Genomic DNA, 15,149 nt, shown 5'->3' on the forward strand with positions numbered 1-15,149 from the left:
AGTATTTAACCTTCATTTTAGGTATTAAATTAGGAATTACATGGCGCGCGGTAAGTTTAGGAATTAAGCACATGCCTTTATAGCTTGGGCCCTTTTTGTATAGAGCTTCTAAATGGGCCCATTTTGCCGTGCGCTTTTTCCCATTCAGAGTAAATTCCAAATTTTTTGTAATCAGATTGTTTCTTATTCCTTTTAAAAGATGAGGGGGGTCGTATAGTGGGTAAATTTTGTGTTCGTTGATTTCAAAAAACCCCCCTTTAAATTCTTGATTCTGCCTTATATAATGACCTTTGGTGTCATTTATTAGTGAATTTATGGCAGCCATATTAGTGGATCCCTGGTCGCACGTTGTCGAAATGACTTTGAGTCCGGTTGCTAAAACGTTTTCAATTACTGTTTTTAATTGCCTTTTGAGATTCTCCGTTTTTGTGGATCCAGTACAAAAGCTATAAGCGACAGGCTGCTTAAATTTTTTGAATACTCCTCTGACCATAAATACCAACACGTGATCAGCAAATTTTCTTTCGCGTTCGAATCCGTCGTCCTCAAAACCTTTTATTTTATCGGTATGTTTATCAAATGCAACATGGGCAGCAATGGCCATTTCGTCAAATATTATAGAGCAATATCTATGCTTACTAGGCATTTTTTCTACCCTTTTCTTTAAATTATTAAAGATAATATCATTTATCCCAGGCATTAAATATGTTTTCGTCATTAATTTGTTCAAGGTAGTTTTTTTCGGCAGAACACATATTTGGCTCAGCAAGCGATATGCCTTTGGACTAGGTTTATATAATGATAATGCCAATATCTTTTCATCTAATGTGAAACGATGTCCTTTGGGGTGTTTTGTAGATTGTCTTATTTGCATATCAAAAAATGTTTTTGCTGCTGGTGACAAGTCTTTTGTAACATATTGATAAGCTTTGGAACGGGTCAATTTCTTGGCTATTTGTAACTTCTGTATTAATCCCGCTTTTGCTTTTTTGCATCGTCTGAGTTCCGCTTGTGTTTTGGCGACTGCTTTATATAGATCTTGTTCAAATTGGTTCTTGAACATATGGCCTAAAATTAAGAAATGGTAAGAGTTAGTTTAATATAACCACATTATTATGTATAAAAAAAAAAAAAATATATTTTCCTTACTTCTAATAACACCACTGTGAGTCCTTGTGCTTGGCTGCTTGCTTGCTGCTTGCTGGTCATCCATTGTCATGGGCGGAGGCCTTTTAGAAGTTGGTTGTGGTGCACCTGAAAAGAAACTTTTATAATTTACTTCATTCTGGTTCAAATGAGCATGGTATCTTGAAAGATAATAAGAACCTCTTCTTCTCTAATTAATTCTGGTGCTCAAATTCACAAAATTTCATACAAATAATCCGGCCAGATATTTGATTATGAGATTAGAGTTATGCAATAAAGATTTTGAATTTGAGTTTAACTAAGATTAAAACAAAGAGGCAAGATACGGCTTATGCGTCTCGTAAATGTCGAGTTCGAATGGCGTCCCAGGATGGCATTTTTGACAGGTAACAATCGGCCTTACCTACACATTACACGCACGGAGAGCCTTTTTGTAATGTTTTTACCCGACTGCGCCAGAAGTATGGTTATGTTTTTTTTAAATAAGCTCATACATGTGTCGTCTAAAATCATCCATAAGAGTTTATCCCGGCTCAGCGGCTGGGCATCAGTTTTCATTTATAAAATAAAACAAAACTTACTTCTAGTAACACCAGTGTAAATCATAGTGCTTGTGCTTGGCTGCTGGTCATCCATTGTCATGGGCTGAGGCCTTTTAGAAGTTGGTTGTGGTGCACCTGAAAAGAAATACATTTTATAATTTACTTCCTTCTGGTTCAAATGAGCATGGTATTTTGAAAGATTATAATAACCTCTTAAGACCTGATTCTGGTGCTCAAATTCACAAAATTTCATACAAATAAACCGGCCAGATATTGAGATTATGGGATTAGAATTACGCAATAAATATTTTTAATTTGAATTTGAGTTTTACCCAAGATTAAAACAAAGAGGTAAGATACGGCTTATGCTTCTTGTAAATGTGAAACTCGAATGGCGTCCCAGGATGCCATTTTTGACAGGTAACAATCGGTGTTTTAGATGACCTAAACTGAACTGGCCCACCAAACTCATTGACAGGGGGACGCCACCATCGTTCAACTTTATAGTTTCCTGCTGCTTTTACACTGCGCGGAAATTAGAAAAGTCAAGTTAATGTGAACACACACCAAACAGCGGGGTGGGGATGAAAATCATTTATTTTTCATCCCCACCTCACTGTTCGGTGTGTGTTCACATTGACTTGACTAATTTCCGCGTAGTGTAAAAGCATCATCCAGCATGGAAAAAGTCGGAACCAGCTATCCGGTATTGACGGTGGCGCCCCGCTGTCAATGTCACGGATAGGACAGTTAAGTATATTGGGTCTATACCTACGCATTACACGCACGGAGAGCCTTTTTGTAATGTTTTTACCCGACTACGCCAGAAGGAGGGTTATGTTTTTTTTTAAATAATAATAACTCATACATGTGTCGTCTAAAATGAGTTTATCACGACGCGCATCCTAGCCCGGCTGGGCATCAGTTTTCATTTATAAAATAAAACAAAACTTACTTCTAGTAACACCAGTGTAAGTCATAGTGCTCGTGCTTGGCTGCTGGTCATCCATTGTCATGGGCTGAGGCCTTTTAGAAGTTGGTTGTGGTGCACCTGAAAAGAAATAAATTTTATAATTTACTTCATTCTGGTTCAAATGAGCATGGTATTTTGAAAGATTATAATAACCTCTTAAGACCTGATTTTGTTGCTCAAATTCACAAAATTTCATACAAATAATCCGGCCAGATATTTGATTATGGCATTAGTTTTACATAAGATTAAAACAAGGGAAGATACACTTAAACGTCTCGTCACGCTCGAATGGCGTCCCAGGATAGCATTTTTGACAGGTAACAATCAATCTTACCCACACATTACACGCCTTTTTGTATTGTTTAAATATGAACAATTTAAGAACTAAAAAGAAAGACCACGGCATCACTTTTCATTTTAATACAATGAAAAAAAAACATGATGTCAGTGCCTTGTTTTCACGTCCACTGCTGGACAAAGCCCTCCTCCAAGGTCCAGCATAATTTTTTATATTATGCAATATAAAATTTCAGTGTCCTAGTTACAATAGGCTCAATCAATGCTGGGTTATTATTTATTCCGATTTTTGCCACTTGACATTTTGTCCATTGTTTCATTTTTGTTATAATCTTACCCCCTTACTAATAAAAAGTTACACAGTTGTTGAACACTGTTTTAAAATGATATTTCCATACTAAACGTCACTTTAAAAAACTGTTCAACGAGCGTGTAAGTTTTATTAGTAAGGGGGTTAATAATTAAAAGTTCTGTAAACTCTTATAACTGTTTATGAACTCATACTGATTTGTAAATAAACTATAGGTACAATACCATTTAATGTTTTGCTGTTTTATAAAAGAGAACACTAATAATATTTACTTACTAGTATTAGGACCACAATAGATCTCTTTATATGTGGGTGGCTGCTGCTCACACACGTCCATAGGCTCTGCTGTGTAACTGGATGGGACATCTAAAAAATAAAGACAAATTTAATATTTCATCCGTCATAAGAATAAAAAATTGCTCGACTTGGAGATATGTAGAACAACATACATGGTGACATTGCAAGATGTTGCCTTAGTATATTAGGAATGTCAGGACTTAATTTATGCGAAAGAAGAAAACCACGCTCCAGTCTACAGTGGTTGCGGGTTCCAATCCTGCAAGGCCATAATTTTGGTACAAATGTCAATCCATAATTATTATGGCTTTTATACATTATAAACATAGTAGGAACTTATTTATGTTAGTAGTTAGTGTCACAAAATTTATGTACCCTATTTTTATAGGGAACTTAGGTAAATGTGTTAGGTACAACTAGTTTATTACAAAATTAACAACTAAGATTTTGGAAGAATGGTGTATAATGTAGGTAATGATAACCTGTGTCTTAGTTTAATTACAAGTAATTAATTAAAAATAATAATTACGGATGTATTTTTACACAAATTTACATGCCAGCTGCGCTGGTGAGATAAATTGCACATCTCTTTAACATAAGACCACTTTTAAATTTAGTACCACACTATCTCGGTGAATAAAATTTTAGAATGTGTGAAAAAAATATTACATAGGTAATAATTATTATTGTCCTATATGTATATGTATAACTAACTAAAATACCTGGAAGATGCAGTGTTGGAATTGCCAGTTTGCTCAATCTGTTTTTCGGGTAATGATATATTTTATTAAAATGAAGATGGCAAATTCTTCTGTTGGCAAATATATGTTTGTCATCCTCTCCATCAATACCAGCATTTTTCACCCATGTGCGAAACTTTTCCAACTCTTTCAATGGATTCGGAAAGCTATGAAGAATGGCACCTGCAAAATGAGATTTAAGTTAATGTCAAATTGTAATCTTTCTCAGTTATAGTTTGTTGTAACACCTGAAGCTTGGCGCAAATGGGCTATTGACCAAAGCCACCGGTGGCCATCAACATATTAAAATACAAGTTATTTTTAAATTGAATTTTCTTTTATTATGTCTCCGTAACAATTTGTGCACTCCATTAGTTTAGAGTATTATATTATTGAGTGGCATTGTAAACTAATAGTGGGTTAGGTAAGATTACAAATTGTAGTCTAACTGCGCCAGATTATAATCTGGCATGAGTTCACAATTTATTTTTTGATGGCATAAACATAAGGTGTTTTTTTTAATTTTATCATCACGGATTGCAATAAATTTATACTCTCACAAGTTTGAAGGTTGTTTGTTGTTAAGACTTTAGTTGTACTTTATTTAGATACCTATTCATTCTACATCATCAGATTAAGATGAGATTGAATAGTAGGTAGGTACAAGTTTTATTAAAGTAATAAATTTTTATGGCACTTGGCAGCTAAAGCATAAGGTTGGTTATTTGTAGGTAACCATTTATTACTGTTACAAGTATTTATTTACTAACCATTTTGAAGTGATGATTTGCATGAAGAAACACAGCAGATCTTCTGAGGCATGGTTGTGGTCACACAAGCACATAAACAAAAGTAAAAGTTCACTTTCTCAGAGTCACTATCTCAACACGACACGTAGGTATAACAGAGTCACTATCTCAGTCACTTTCTCAACACACACAAGACCTGAAGTTAGAACGGAGGAGCATTAGCTCGACTCAACGTTTTACTATCAAGGATCGCGAATACAAAGAGAAAGAAATCCAATAAGAAAACGGAGCGCGCAACAGCAACGATCAAGTTTTCAAATTAGAATGTCAGATTTGACGTTCAAGTGGTTAACCGACATATTATGGAAGCGTTCACACGATTCAAGACTTTTTAAAACCAATTTTAATATTTCTTGATTATAAAGTTTTAAGAGACTATAAAATATTTTATAGAGTTCTATTTCAATTAAATAACTTTTAATAATAAAACATTGTATAACAAATTAATATTTTTATAAACGTAAACGCATTTTAAGGTCAAAAAAGTACGGGGTCAGGCGGATAGATGGCGCTTGCGAGCCTCGATTTGATACGTACTAAGAAAGACGAACTAGCATGGTTTGTGTTACGTTTAGTGTGCTGAAAATCTAGCAGATAACCTTAAAATAAATAAATAAAGTTCTATAAAATGGATAATTTGTTTCATAAGTGCAGATTGTGTCTAAAGCTGGGTGACTTTTGTTCTATATTTGAGCAAGATGATTCCATAAAACTGTCCGAAATGGTTATGGCTTTTACAAACCTAAAGGTAAGTTAGATTTATGTATGAACTTTATACCAAATTGGTTATCTTTTGCCAATTAAAGCTTCTTTTGTAATGAATCACATAATTCAATCTAACCTAAAAATTTTAACTTATTCACTGTTCTAGATTTCTGAAGGTGATGGCCTATCGGATCGTGTATGTACTTCATGTATAGAAAATCTAAGTACAGCGTATTTGTTTAAACTGCAGTGTGAACGAATAGATACGTTACTCCGGACTTGCCCAGGTTAAAATCTGTATTTAATTCATTTTTTTACATAGGTTCTGTAGTCTTACTAGTGAAAGTAAACAGTCGAGTTACTATTCTCCTCTTTAATTTAAATTCTAATTATTTCAGATGCACAGCTTGAGAAACCGGCTGCGACTGATTATAATGACTTATTTAACCAAGAATTTCATATGCATACAATTTATGGCTCTGTGGAAGGTGAAAATGATGAAAATAATGTAAAAGACTCCAATCCTACGCCTGAACCACTTGGGAACATCCACGAAGTAAGTGATGAAACTGATAGTGATATGGACTCCATAAAGTGTGCTCAATGTAGTCAATCCTATAGCAACCAAGGTGCCCATATCTGTAATGTGACATGCACTATCGAACATTATGACTTGCAACGATCCAGCAGCAACGAAACCCTTGTTGCAGTTGATGCACCACCAGCCATCAAAAACCCTTTTATCAAACCAATTGACACTCCAGTCATTGTATCTTGTGTTCTCTGTGACAATAAATATGAAGACTATGATGACTATGTCATTCATATTAACAAATGTACAACGAATGTAAAGTTGCACCATTACGTATGTCCCGTGTGTCACGAAATATGCACTGCAAAGCTGGCATACTTGCAACATTTGAAAGATGTGCATTTTAAAAAAGAAGAAGTAGTATCTGATGAACCTAGTGTGGATGTTGTGGACAGTTTCACTGCTATCTACGAGAAATCTAGGAAACCGAAATCAGTTCGACGACAAATAGGTTGGTCTATTGAAGATATTTATCAAGAAATTGACTGCAAAAAAGTCGAAGAGAAAGTGACACCAACGTCCAGCCCTTTAAAGACATTCTTTTCTAGGTTGGGGAATGAGTGAGTTGTACTCCTTTTTGGCATGTCTGGGGCCTATCGTGACAATGCTTCACTAACAAAAGTCTTGAATTTTCAGCTTGTAGTACTTACTTTACTGTATTTGGGATATGCCATAGATTCAACAATGTAGATACTTTTCTTTAGGCTCTTCTATTACAGCTTTTAAAAAAAATATGTATGAGTGCCCTGGAAAGGGCGTATGTACTAAATAAACTATTTTTTTTATTTATTAGGTTTTAATAAATACTGTTCAAAACTGATCATTATTCTCTTCTATTTACTTTTCTCTATGTATATCTAAGATAACATGCGATGGAATGATTGAATTTTTGTGGCAATGTAAATATTGTAAATACTTTGGAAGTATAATTTTTGTCAATTGGTATTTTTTACTCTGGACTCTGGTACTACTAAAATTTTTCAACTAATTTTTTGTGATATTTTGAATTCTAGGTCATTAAGTAGACAAAGTACACCCAAGAGAGTAAGCTTTCGCAAATTAATTGAGACTGGAAAAGCCAAGACTTCAAACTACATTCCATTCCGGAAATACATACAAAATTATAAAGAGAAGAAAAAAGCTACCAACTACAGTCCCATAGAGGGAAAAATGCAGTTATCAAGCAAGATTAGACTGTCAATGCCTGGTGGGACTTCAGGTAATAAATACCTAAAAATTTAAATGCACAAAATGTGACGCGCGTTTGTTTCAGCCGAATGACGTCCACTGCTGGATAAAGGCCTCACCACATCATCGGCCCACCTAGTGGGTGGCCCACACTAGGTCTTCTGGCTCGTGGTCGCCACTCGAGAACTTTTCTGCCCCAGCGGCCATCAGGTCTTGTAAGCTAAGTGCCCCGCCCACTGCCACTTGATTTTAGCGATTCTTCGGGCCATGTCAGTCATTTTCGTTCTCCTGTGGATATCCTCATTTCTGATTCTATCACGCAGGCAGGCACGCATCATCGCCCTTTGGGTGACCTTGAGCCTACAGTTCATTTACGGCAAAATGCGCCAAATTAATGCTAATCTGGAAGCGCATTTCATAATATCCTACTTCATCTTGAACTTGCCACAAGTTCTTTTAAATGATTAAGTATTGAGTTTTTTTTTCTTTTCAGATAGTGATTATGGCACTGTAAGTGGCACATCGGAGGAATCATGGAGAATGAAGCAGAATTTAATTTGTGCATGTGACAAAAAAGTGTTTATGCTCTCAGAATCCGTACATGTGAGTAACTGTAGTCGTGCTTGTTTTTATTTTTAAAGTCGCTGTTTATTGTACAAAAAGAACCCAGCAGTCCAATAATTGACATAACTACGAAATTCGGCACTTATCAGTGGATATATTGTACTTGTTTTACATTCAAGAGGTGTAGCAGTTACAGAGTTACCAAGTATTGATAAAGGCTCATTATCACTTAGTTACATCTTACATCAGCATCTTTACATCTTACACCCCGATCGAGTTATCAACGCACCTCGCTAGAATGCGTCTCTTCCGGAAGGAAGTGGGAACTTACCCGCACAATCCGACACTGAGTTTCGAACTCAGCACATTAGCTGGCATCTCTCTATATCTCTATGGGTTGTAAGATGTTTCTATAACAAAGTGAAATCCTCAAAGCTAGACTAATTTAAAAATACACTTTTTACAGGATAGGGACAGGATTGTGTCTATGATAAACGAACTGGGCGGTGTGGTAGCAGAGAACACGAAAATGGAAATGTTGGCCACACATTTCATTTCAGTCCTGCCGAACGATACCTACACTGGCATGATGGTATGCGCCCTGGCGACCGGCAAGTGGTTGCTTCACATCAGTTTTGTTTACGACAGCTTCAGATGCAAAAAGTTTATGGATGTAAGTTGTAGTGTTTTTTTTTTCTATACTTGCGACGTCTTACACCCGTATTCACAAACAATACTATGACGTCTCGCAGTGCACGTCGACGCACAGGGTCCCATAAACCTAATCATAGACAGTACTTGAGTGGCAGAAACACACGAACCAATCACAGAGCTCTATTCAACGCTGTGCGTTCGACGTGCGTTCGACTTCGCATAGCGTTGCTGCTTCACTTAAGTAAGCATCGTTTGTGTCTATGTCGATCTTATCATTTATTTTCGATGTTCCGGCGTCTGTTACTATGCTTTTTATTTTGTAATATAAAATATGGAACATTTCTCTTTTATTTTAAGGAAAGTATTTATGAGTGGATGAGACATCCAAAGATACTAGAAATAGATAACACGAGTGTCGAGGTGGCAAAGGCAGCTGTATATTGGCACCTGGAGTTGCAAGCACTAAGCGCAAAGTTTCCTTTCGAGGGCAAACAAGTTGTGCTCATCATGAGAAAGAAGTACCGACAATATTACAACATGGTGTTCAAGACTCTAAAAGCAAAACCAATAACATATGATCCGAGGTAAATATAACTTTAATTTATTGGTCAAGACTCACATCTCCTTTATTTCACTTAGCAAAATACAAGTTATTATTATTCATCTACTAGCGCTAGCCGCCCGCGACTTCATACACGTGGACCCCGTTTTACCCCCTTAGGGGTGAAATTTCGAGTTTTTTTTTTGTTTTCCCGGAAATTATTCGAACTTTTCTCGCCGTAAAAATCATCCTTGAACAACGAACACATTAAAAAAAAGAATTGGTAAAATTGGTCCAGGCGTTGTTATGCTTATGCGCTTACCAACACATTTTGCGATTCATTCACATAGAAGAGTAAGGCCTCTCGCTCACAGCAACTTTTGTAGCGATGCAACCACAGATCACAGAAACTTAAGGGAGATGTGAAAAGGGGGCGGGGCCGGTGTCGCAGCAATATGCCCAAAAACAGAACACAATGCTCGTGAAAGCAATGATGACAGCAGCGACGTCATAATGTAAACAGCTTACATTGCTTGCGTAGTACCACAGAATAATAATAAGTACTACGTACAGAAGTTTTACTTCGCGAAGGTATTTAAACAAATGTATGCTCAATGTCATTAACAATATGGTGTAATTTAGCCTGTCTCAAGAGTCAAGCACCATTTTGTTGACAAACGTCAGTGATCGGCACTGCGCCGAAGATATAGGGCTGACTTCGGTAAAATGATGTGACGTGAGGTGCCAAACTGCGGAAAATGGCGGAGGAAATACATGATTTAGCATGAATTATCTATAATAATATTAACTACTTATTTACCTCCCAGTGTCTTGAGGCAACTTAAAAAAGTACATTCTGTGTTTTTATTATTATTTAGGCAGTTAAATACTGCACAGTATTTAGTACATCATTTTCTTTATTTTCTTCCATCATACACAAGAATACGCGTGCGTCAGTCAATGTTCGCTCGTATGTGAGGCCTTGTCGAATAGTGTCCTGTAGGTGGGCCATCGTGCGTGTTTTGTTTTCAATGTAAACTCGCGGAGATGAACAGGCCTGGTAGTACTAAAGATGATTCGAACGTTGAGTACTGATACCGCAGTGGATAATGAGCACATATTTTGATTTATTGTGTGTGTGAATTTCTAATGCGACACTGAGTTTCGAACTCAGCGCATTACCAGGCCTCCGTCACTCGCCTATGCCGGCCGAGATAATTACCTACAGCGCGCGACAACTTCAAGTTGCAAATCAGTCCGGGCCGCCACGCGCCTGTTTGCACACGCGTATTTCTATACACGCTCGGTCGATCATAGTCGCAAATCGCAATCAAGGTTTATTGTTCCAACAGCACTGTTATTCTTCTTTAATGAAAAATTATTGTAATATTTAGGATAATAATTAACTGTAGTTATTTAAATAATAAAAAACTACACTTTTTAAATAATAAATTATTTTGAAATATCGATAGTGGAAGTATCAATTAATGTAAGGGACATTTTGGCCAAAATGAGTTATATATACCAACGCATTCAGAATTTTCGGCTCTATCGATTGGTATACTTGAAATGTTGATATCTTTAAAAAAATGTCCCTTACCTTAAACATTTTTAGTCGTCTGAATACGACTTTTGGGGAAACAAATGATTTAAAGGACGTAAATTCCTTTTAATAATATAATTCAGCCCTTACCCTAAACTGTTGGTTTTAACTTTTGAACTCATTGAACCTTACTTCATTTAAAACTTTTTGATTTATTATAATTAGGCCCTTACGTTAATATGCATATAGGATATCAATTACTTTTTTTGGTGGTGATATGCATTTAATGCCTCCCACTCCTACTACACTTATGAACACTAAGTTGTCTTGTTTCTATCTTTTTTCTGTTCATTTATACGCAGTTGGGTTTTTGACCGAGGGGCTGAAGGCTCTTCAGAAGCTGTTCAATTCCGTCATCCTCGAAGGAAAAACGCCTACGGTATGGCACAGAAGTGTGGTGACACTCTTCTTCAAAAAAGGCGACAAAACCTTGTTGAAGAATTATAGACCCATCTCACTTCCGAGCCATGTCTACAAGCTGTTTTCGAGAGTCATTACGAATCGTCTCGCTCGTAAGCTCGATGACTTCCAGCCTCTCAATCTCTCAATCGCTTTAGTACACCACATACATACGCCACGGCAGATTATACAGAAGACCGAGGAGTATAGTCAGTCACTTTGCCTGGCGTTTGTGGACTATGAGAAAGCTTCGATCGAGACCTGGGCAGTACCTACTACAGTTTCTCCAACGGTGTCAAATTGACTACCTATATCGATACATCGAAATGTTGAAAGGCTTGTACGAAAACGCCACAATGTCGTTCCGTCTCCAGGATCAAGACTCGAAACCAGTTGCAGCAGCAGACAGGGGGAACTGAAAACTCCGAAACTGTTTCTGGACTGGAACGGATTCGGCATAAATATCAACGGTGAGTAAATAACCCACCTTCGATTCGCAAACGATATCATAGCCATGGCTGAGACCGTGGAAGATCTAGGCACAATGCACAATGGCCTGAGTCGAGCCTCTCAACAAGGGGGTCTTAAAATGAAACATGGACAAGACAAAATCATGTCAAATGTCCGTGTTGCACCCACTCCTCTAAAGGTTGGATACTCTACACTCGGCAGTTGTTGACACTTATATATACCTAGTACAAACAGTCCAGTTAGGCTGGTTATAGTGTCACGCGGACCGTCCAGTGCGGATCCGCTTCACACAGCCGATCTGTAAACTCAGAGGAAGCGTTTTAGAGTAATGCAGTCCGCAGGAATCGCTCGCTCCCTATCAGTTCATACAGATTGGCTGTGCGGAGCGATCCGCACTGACGGTCTGCGTGACACTAAAACCAGCCTTAGGTAGGTCTAACTTCGAGGAAGAGGTCAATCGTCGAATCCAACTCGGCTGGCAACGTTCAGGAAGCTTCGTGATATTCTCACGTCTGAAATATCGCACTGTCTCAAGACAAAAGTCTTTGATAACTTATGGATCTGAGACGTGGTCGCTTACCACAGTAAGCGACCACGTAAGAAGACTCAAGGTCAAAGGCGATGGAGCGTGCTATGCTCGTAGTGATTGAACCAGAAATGACGTGATCCGCAGGAGAACCAAAGAGACTGACATAGTCCGCAGAATCGCTAAAATCAAGTGGCAGTGGATGGAGCTCGTAGCTTGCAAAGCTGATGGCCGCTGGGGCAGAAAAATTCTTGAGTGGCGACCACGAGCTGGAAGACGTAATGTGCTGCAGACCCCCACTAGGTCGACCGACGATCTGGTGAAGGTTGTAGGGGGTGCCTGGATGCGGGCGGCGCAGGACCGGTTGTTGTGGAAATCCTTGGGAGAAGACCTTTGTCCAGCAGTGGACGTCATTCGGCTAAAACGAACGAACGATGATTGAAAAAAAAAACCTAACTGCGTAAAAATGAACAGAAAAAGATAGAAACAAGACAACTTGTTCACAAATGCAGACGTAGGCATCATCAGTGACTAAATGTTTTGTTGGTGATGTGTATTTGATGCCTCCAACTGCATTTGTGAACACTAAGTTGTCTTGTTTCTATCTCTTCTCTTCGTTTTGTTAATGAATACTCGAATGCAACCTCTACTTACATCAGGTTTCAATGTTAAAATTGTCAAGTTACAATAATATTACTGTCGTGTTTATTCTTAAATGTACCTTACAACATACATGACATTCCATACTGTGAAATTTCAACATTGTAAGGTACAGTCAAGCTCGTTTTTTTAATGTAAGGGACATGCTATCTTTTAAACTATTCATTTTTCGAAAATTTGGCGTTTATATTATGAAAGAACAGAAAATTCTAAGAAACTTTGCCGTAGAAACTATTTAAATCGTAACATCACATAAAAAGATATTGAGGTATAAAGAAAAAAAAACGTTTTTTGGCTCTCCTGAAAAGTCGTGTTTTGTCCCTTACAGTAATTGATATTTCCACTATCGATATGACAAAAACTATAGCAAAAAAATTATTTTAGCTAATAAAAACATTAACTTTACTTCACCGTGTCTATTTTCCGACACTACACCTTTTATAACTGTTTGTTTAATTTCGAATTATCGCAACACTGAAGTTTATTAATAGGTACTTTAGAGATGGTACGATTATACAAACTCCACTAGATTAAAGTTTACCAATCGTAAATACAATAAATGCTTCTTAAAATTAAGTTTTTATTTATTTTACTTTGCTCATACAACCCTGACGCTTGAGCGGTGACGTAGATCAATTCTGAACACAAAAAAAATGCGCTCTTGTGATCGTAGTAGTAAGGTGCGATTTCGAATGCACTATGTGCGTTGGATATTTTGCATTATTATTATTACCGTTAAAATGTCGGCATCTGATCCTACACAAAGGAGTGCAATTTCTGTTGCTACTATTATGTATTCTGTGGCATTACTTAGCATCTTTCTTTCTATATCTCTATGGAAGCAAGTTATCTCCAAAACAACCGTGCGACCATGACCGACGACATCTGGGAGAGAACGGAGGGAGGGTGGCGCGGCAACTGTAGCGATCGCATGTAATTATGTGCCGCGCGTTTGCATCGCGACAGTATCGCGTTTGCATCACGACTGAATGTTTATTTAGGCGAGAAGGGCACACAGCTAGCAACCGCATTGCGACTGTATAAACGTGCTACTGCATCGCCGTGAGCGAGGGGCCTAAGAGAAAACTATTAAATGTAACCATGGTTAAAACGGGTCAAAGCGGTATTATGTACTGATCGTTTCATCCACGAAGACGCGCCCCACCAATTTTTGGTCGAGGAAAGCGCGGGGTGCGGGGAGTTTGATCCGAGCAATCCGAGCATCATTATTGTAGTGTGCGTTTGCACTCAATAATAATTTAGCGTGTGCGGGTAACACTCAAACATTAGCGGAAGAATGGTGGGGCGCGTCTTCGTGGATGAAACGATCTATACGTAAATGCAAGTAGATATTCTATCCTGGTGCTAAGATGTTTATGGTATGTCATTGTCCTGGTGTAAATTATAACATACTCTAAATATTCAAAGTATCGAAATTAAATCACAGTCTTTGAGTTTAGAGCTTATATTAGTTTCATTTATAATTTTCAGGACACCAGGCAGTTGCTGCTCTGCTGACTACTGCTTCGTGGACATGAAGATGATAGAAAGAGTGAAACTTCGCTTTTTTGCTCGCCATCAAGTTCCTGTCTTCCCCTATCAATACATATTAGTATACCTGCTGAAAAAAGGCAATGTGGATGACGAACATAAGTATTTACTTCAAGAGTGCAAAAGGATTCCATCGAGGGATACTGTTGACTATTTAAATCTTACATATTGAATTATATAATTAATGTTGATACATTCCTATTTAGACTGTTACTTTTATTGCATGGGCATGGGTAAAGCTAATATAAGTAGATAATATTTTATATACACACATTATAAATGCTTATGGGGCCATATTAGATAAACATATAGATATCTAAATAAAAAGTTATTATTGGAGAAAAACGTTTTATTTTTTATAAATCAAATTAGTGGTGAGCTCTTCTTCCAGTGGTGTGAACTCTAGGGGTATTCTGTTGGATGATATGCCTTTTCCTTTTTACGTGCATCTGTAAATGATTAGTATTAATCTAATGATGTATTATTGTATCGTGAATTCAATGTAAATCGAACCTACCCTTGTATAGAACAGCCAACAAGCTACGGTTGCCAATATAGTGCCGATCATGCCCCATAGCTGT

The 15,149-nt window shown here is 37.5% G+C and overlaps 1 protein-coding gene across 1 annotated transcript; it reads left to right on the forward strand.

The window, feature by feature from the left end:
- Positions 1-5,678: 5,678 nt before the first annotated feature.
- LOC135082605 (uncharacterized) lies at positions 5,679-14,885 on the forward strand. The gene is made up of 8 exons (XM_063977389.1): positions 5,679-5,862; positions 5,986-6,106; positions 6,218-6,971; positions 7,425-7,630; positions 8,093-8,202; positions 8,630-8,836; positions 9,175-9,401; positions 14,509-14,885. Exons 1-8 carry the CDS (start codon positions 5,743-5,745, stop codon positions 14,738-14,740), a joined length of 1,977 nt encoding a protein of 658 aa, XP_063833459.1. The 5' UTR covers positions 5,679-5,742; the 3' UTR covers positions 14,741-14,885.
- The last annotated feature ends 264 nt before the right edge of the window (positions 14,886-15,149 follow it).

Source organism: Ostrinia nubilalis, chromosome 2 (genome assembly GCF_963855985.1).
Source record: "Ostrinia nubilalis chromosome 2, ilOstNubi1.1, whole genome shotgun sequence".
In the NCBI taxonomy this organism is placed as follows: Eukaryota; Metazoa; Arthropoda; class Insecta; order Lepidoptera; family Crambidae; genus Ostrinia; species Ostrinia nubilalis.

Coding starts and splice junctions, on each gene's coding strand:
- LOC135082605 (XM_063977389.1), top strand. CDS start 5,743: ATGGATAATTTGTTTCATAAGTGCAGATTGTGTCTAAAGCTGGGTGAC. Junction 6,972..7,424: donor TTTTCTAGGTTGGGGAATGA/GTGAGTTGTACT, acceptor TTTGAATTCTAG/GTCATTAAGTAGACAAAGTA. Junction 8,203..8,629: donor TGCTCTCAGAATCCGTACAT/GTGAGTAACTGT, acceptor CACTTTTTACAG/GATAGGGACAGGATTGTGTC.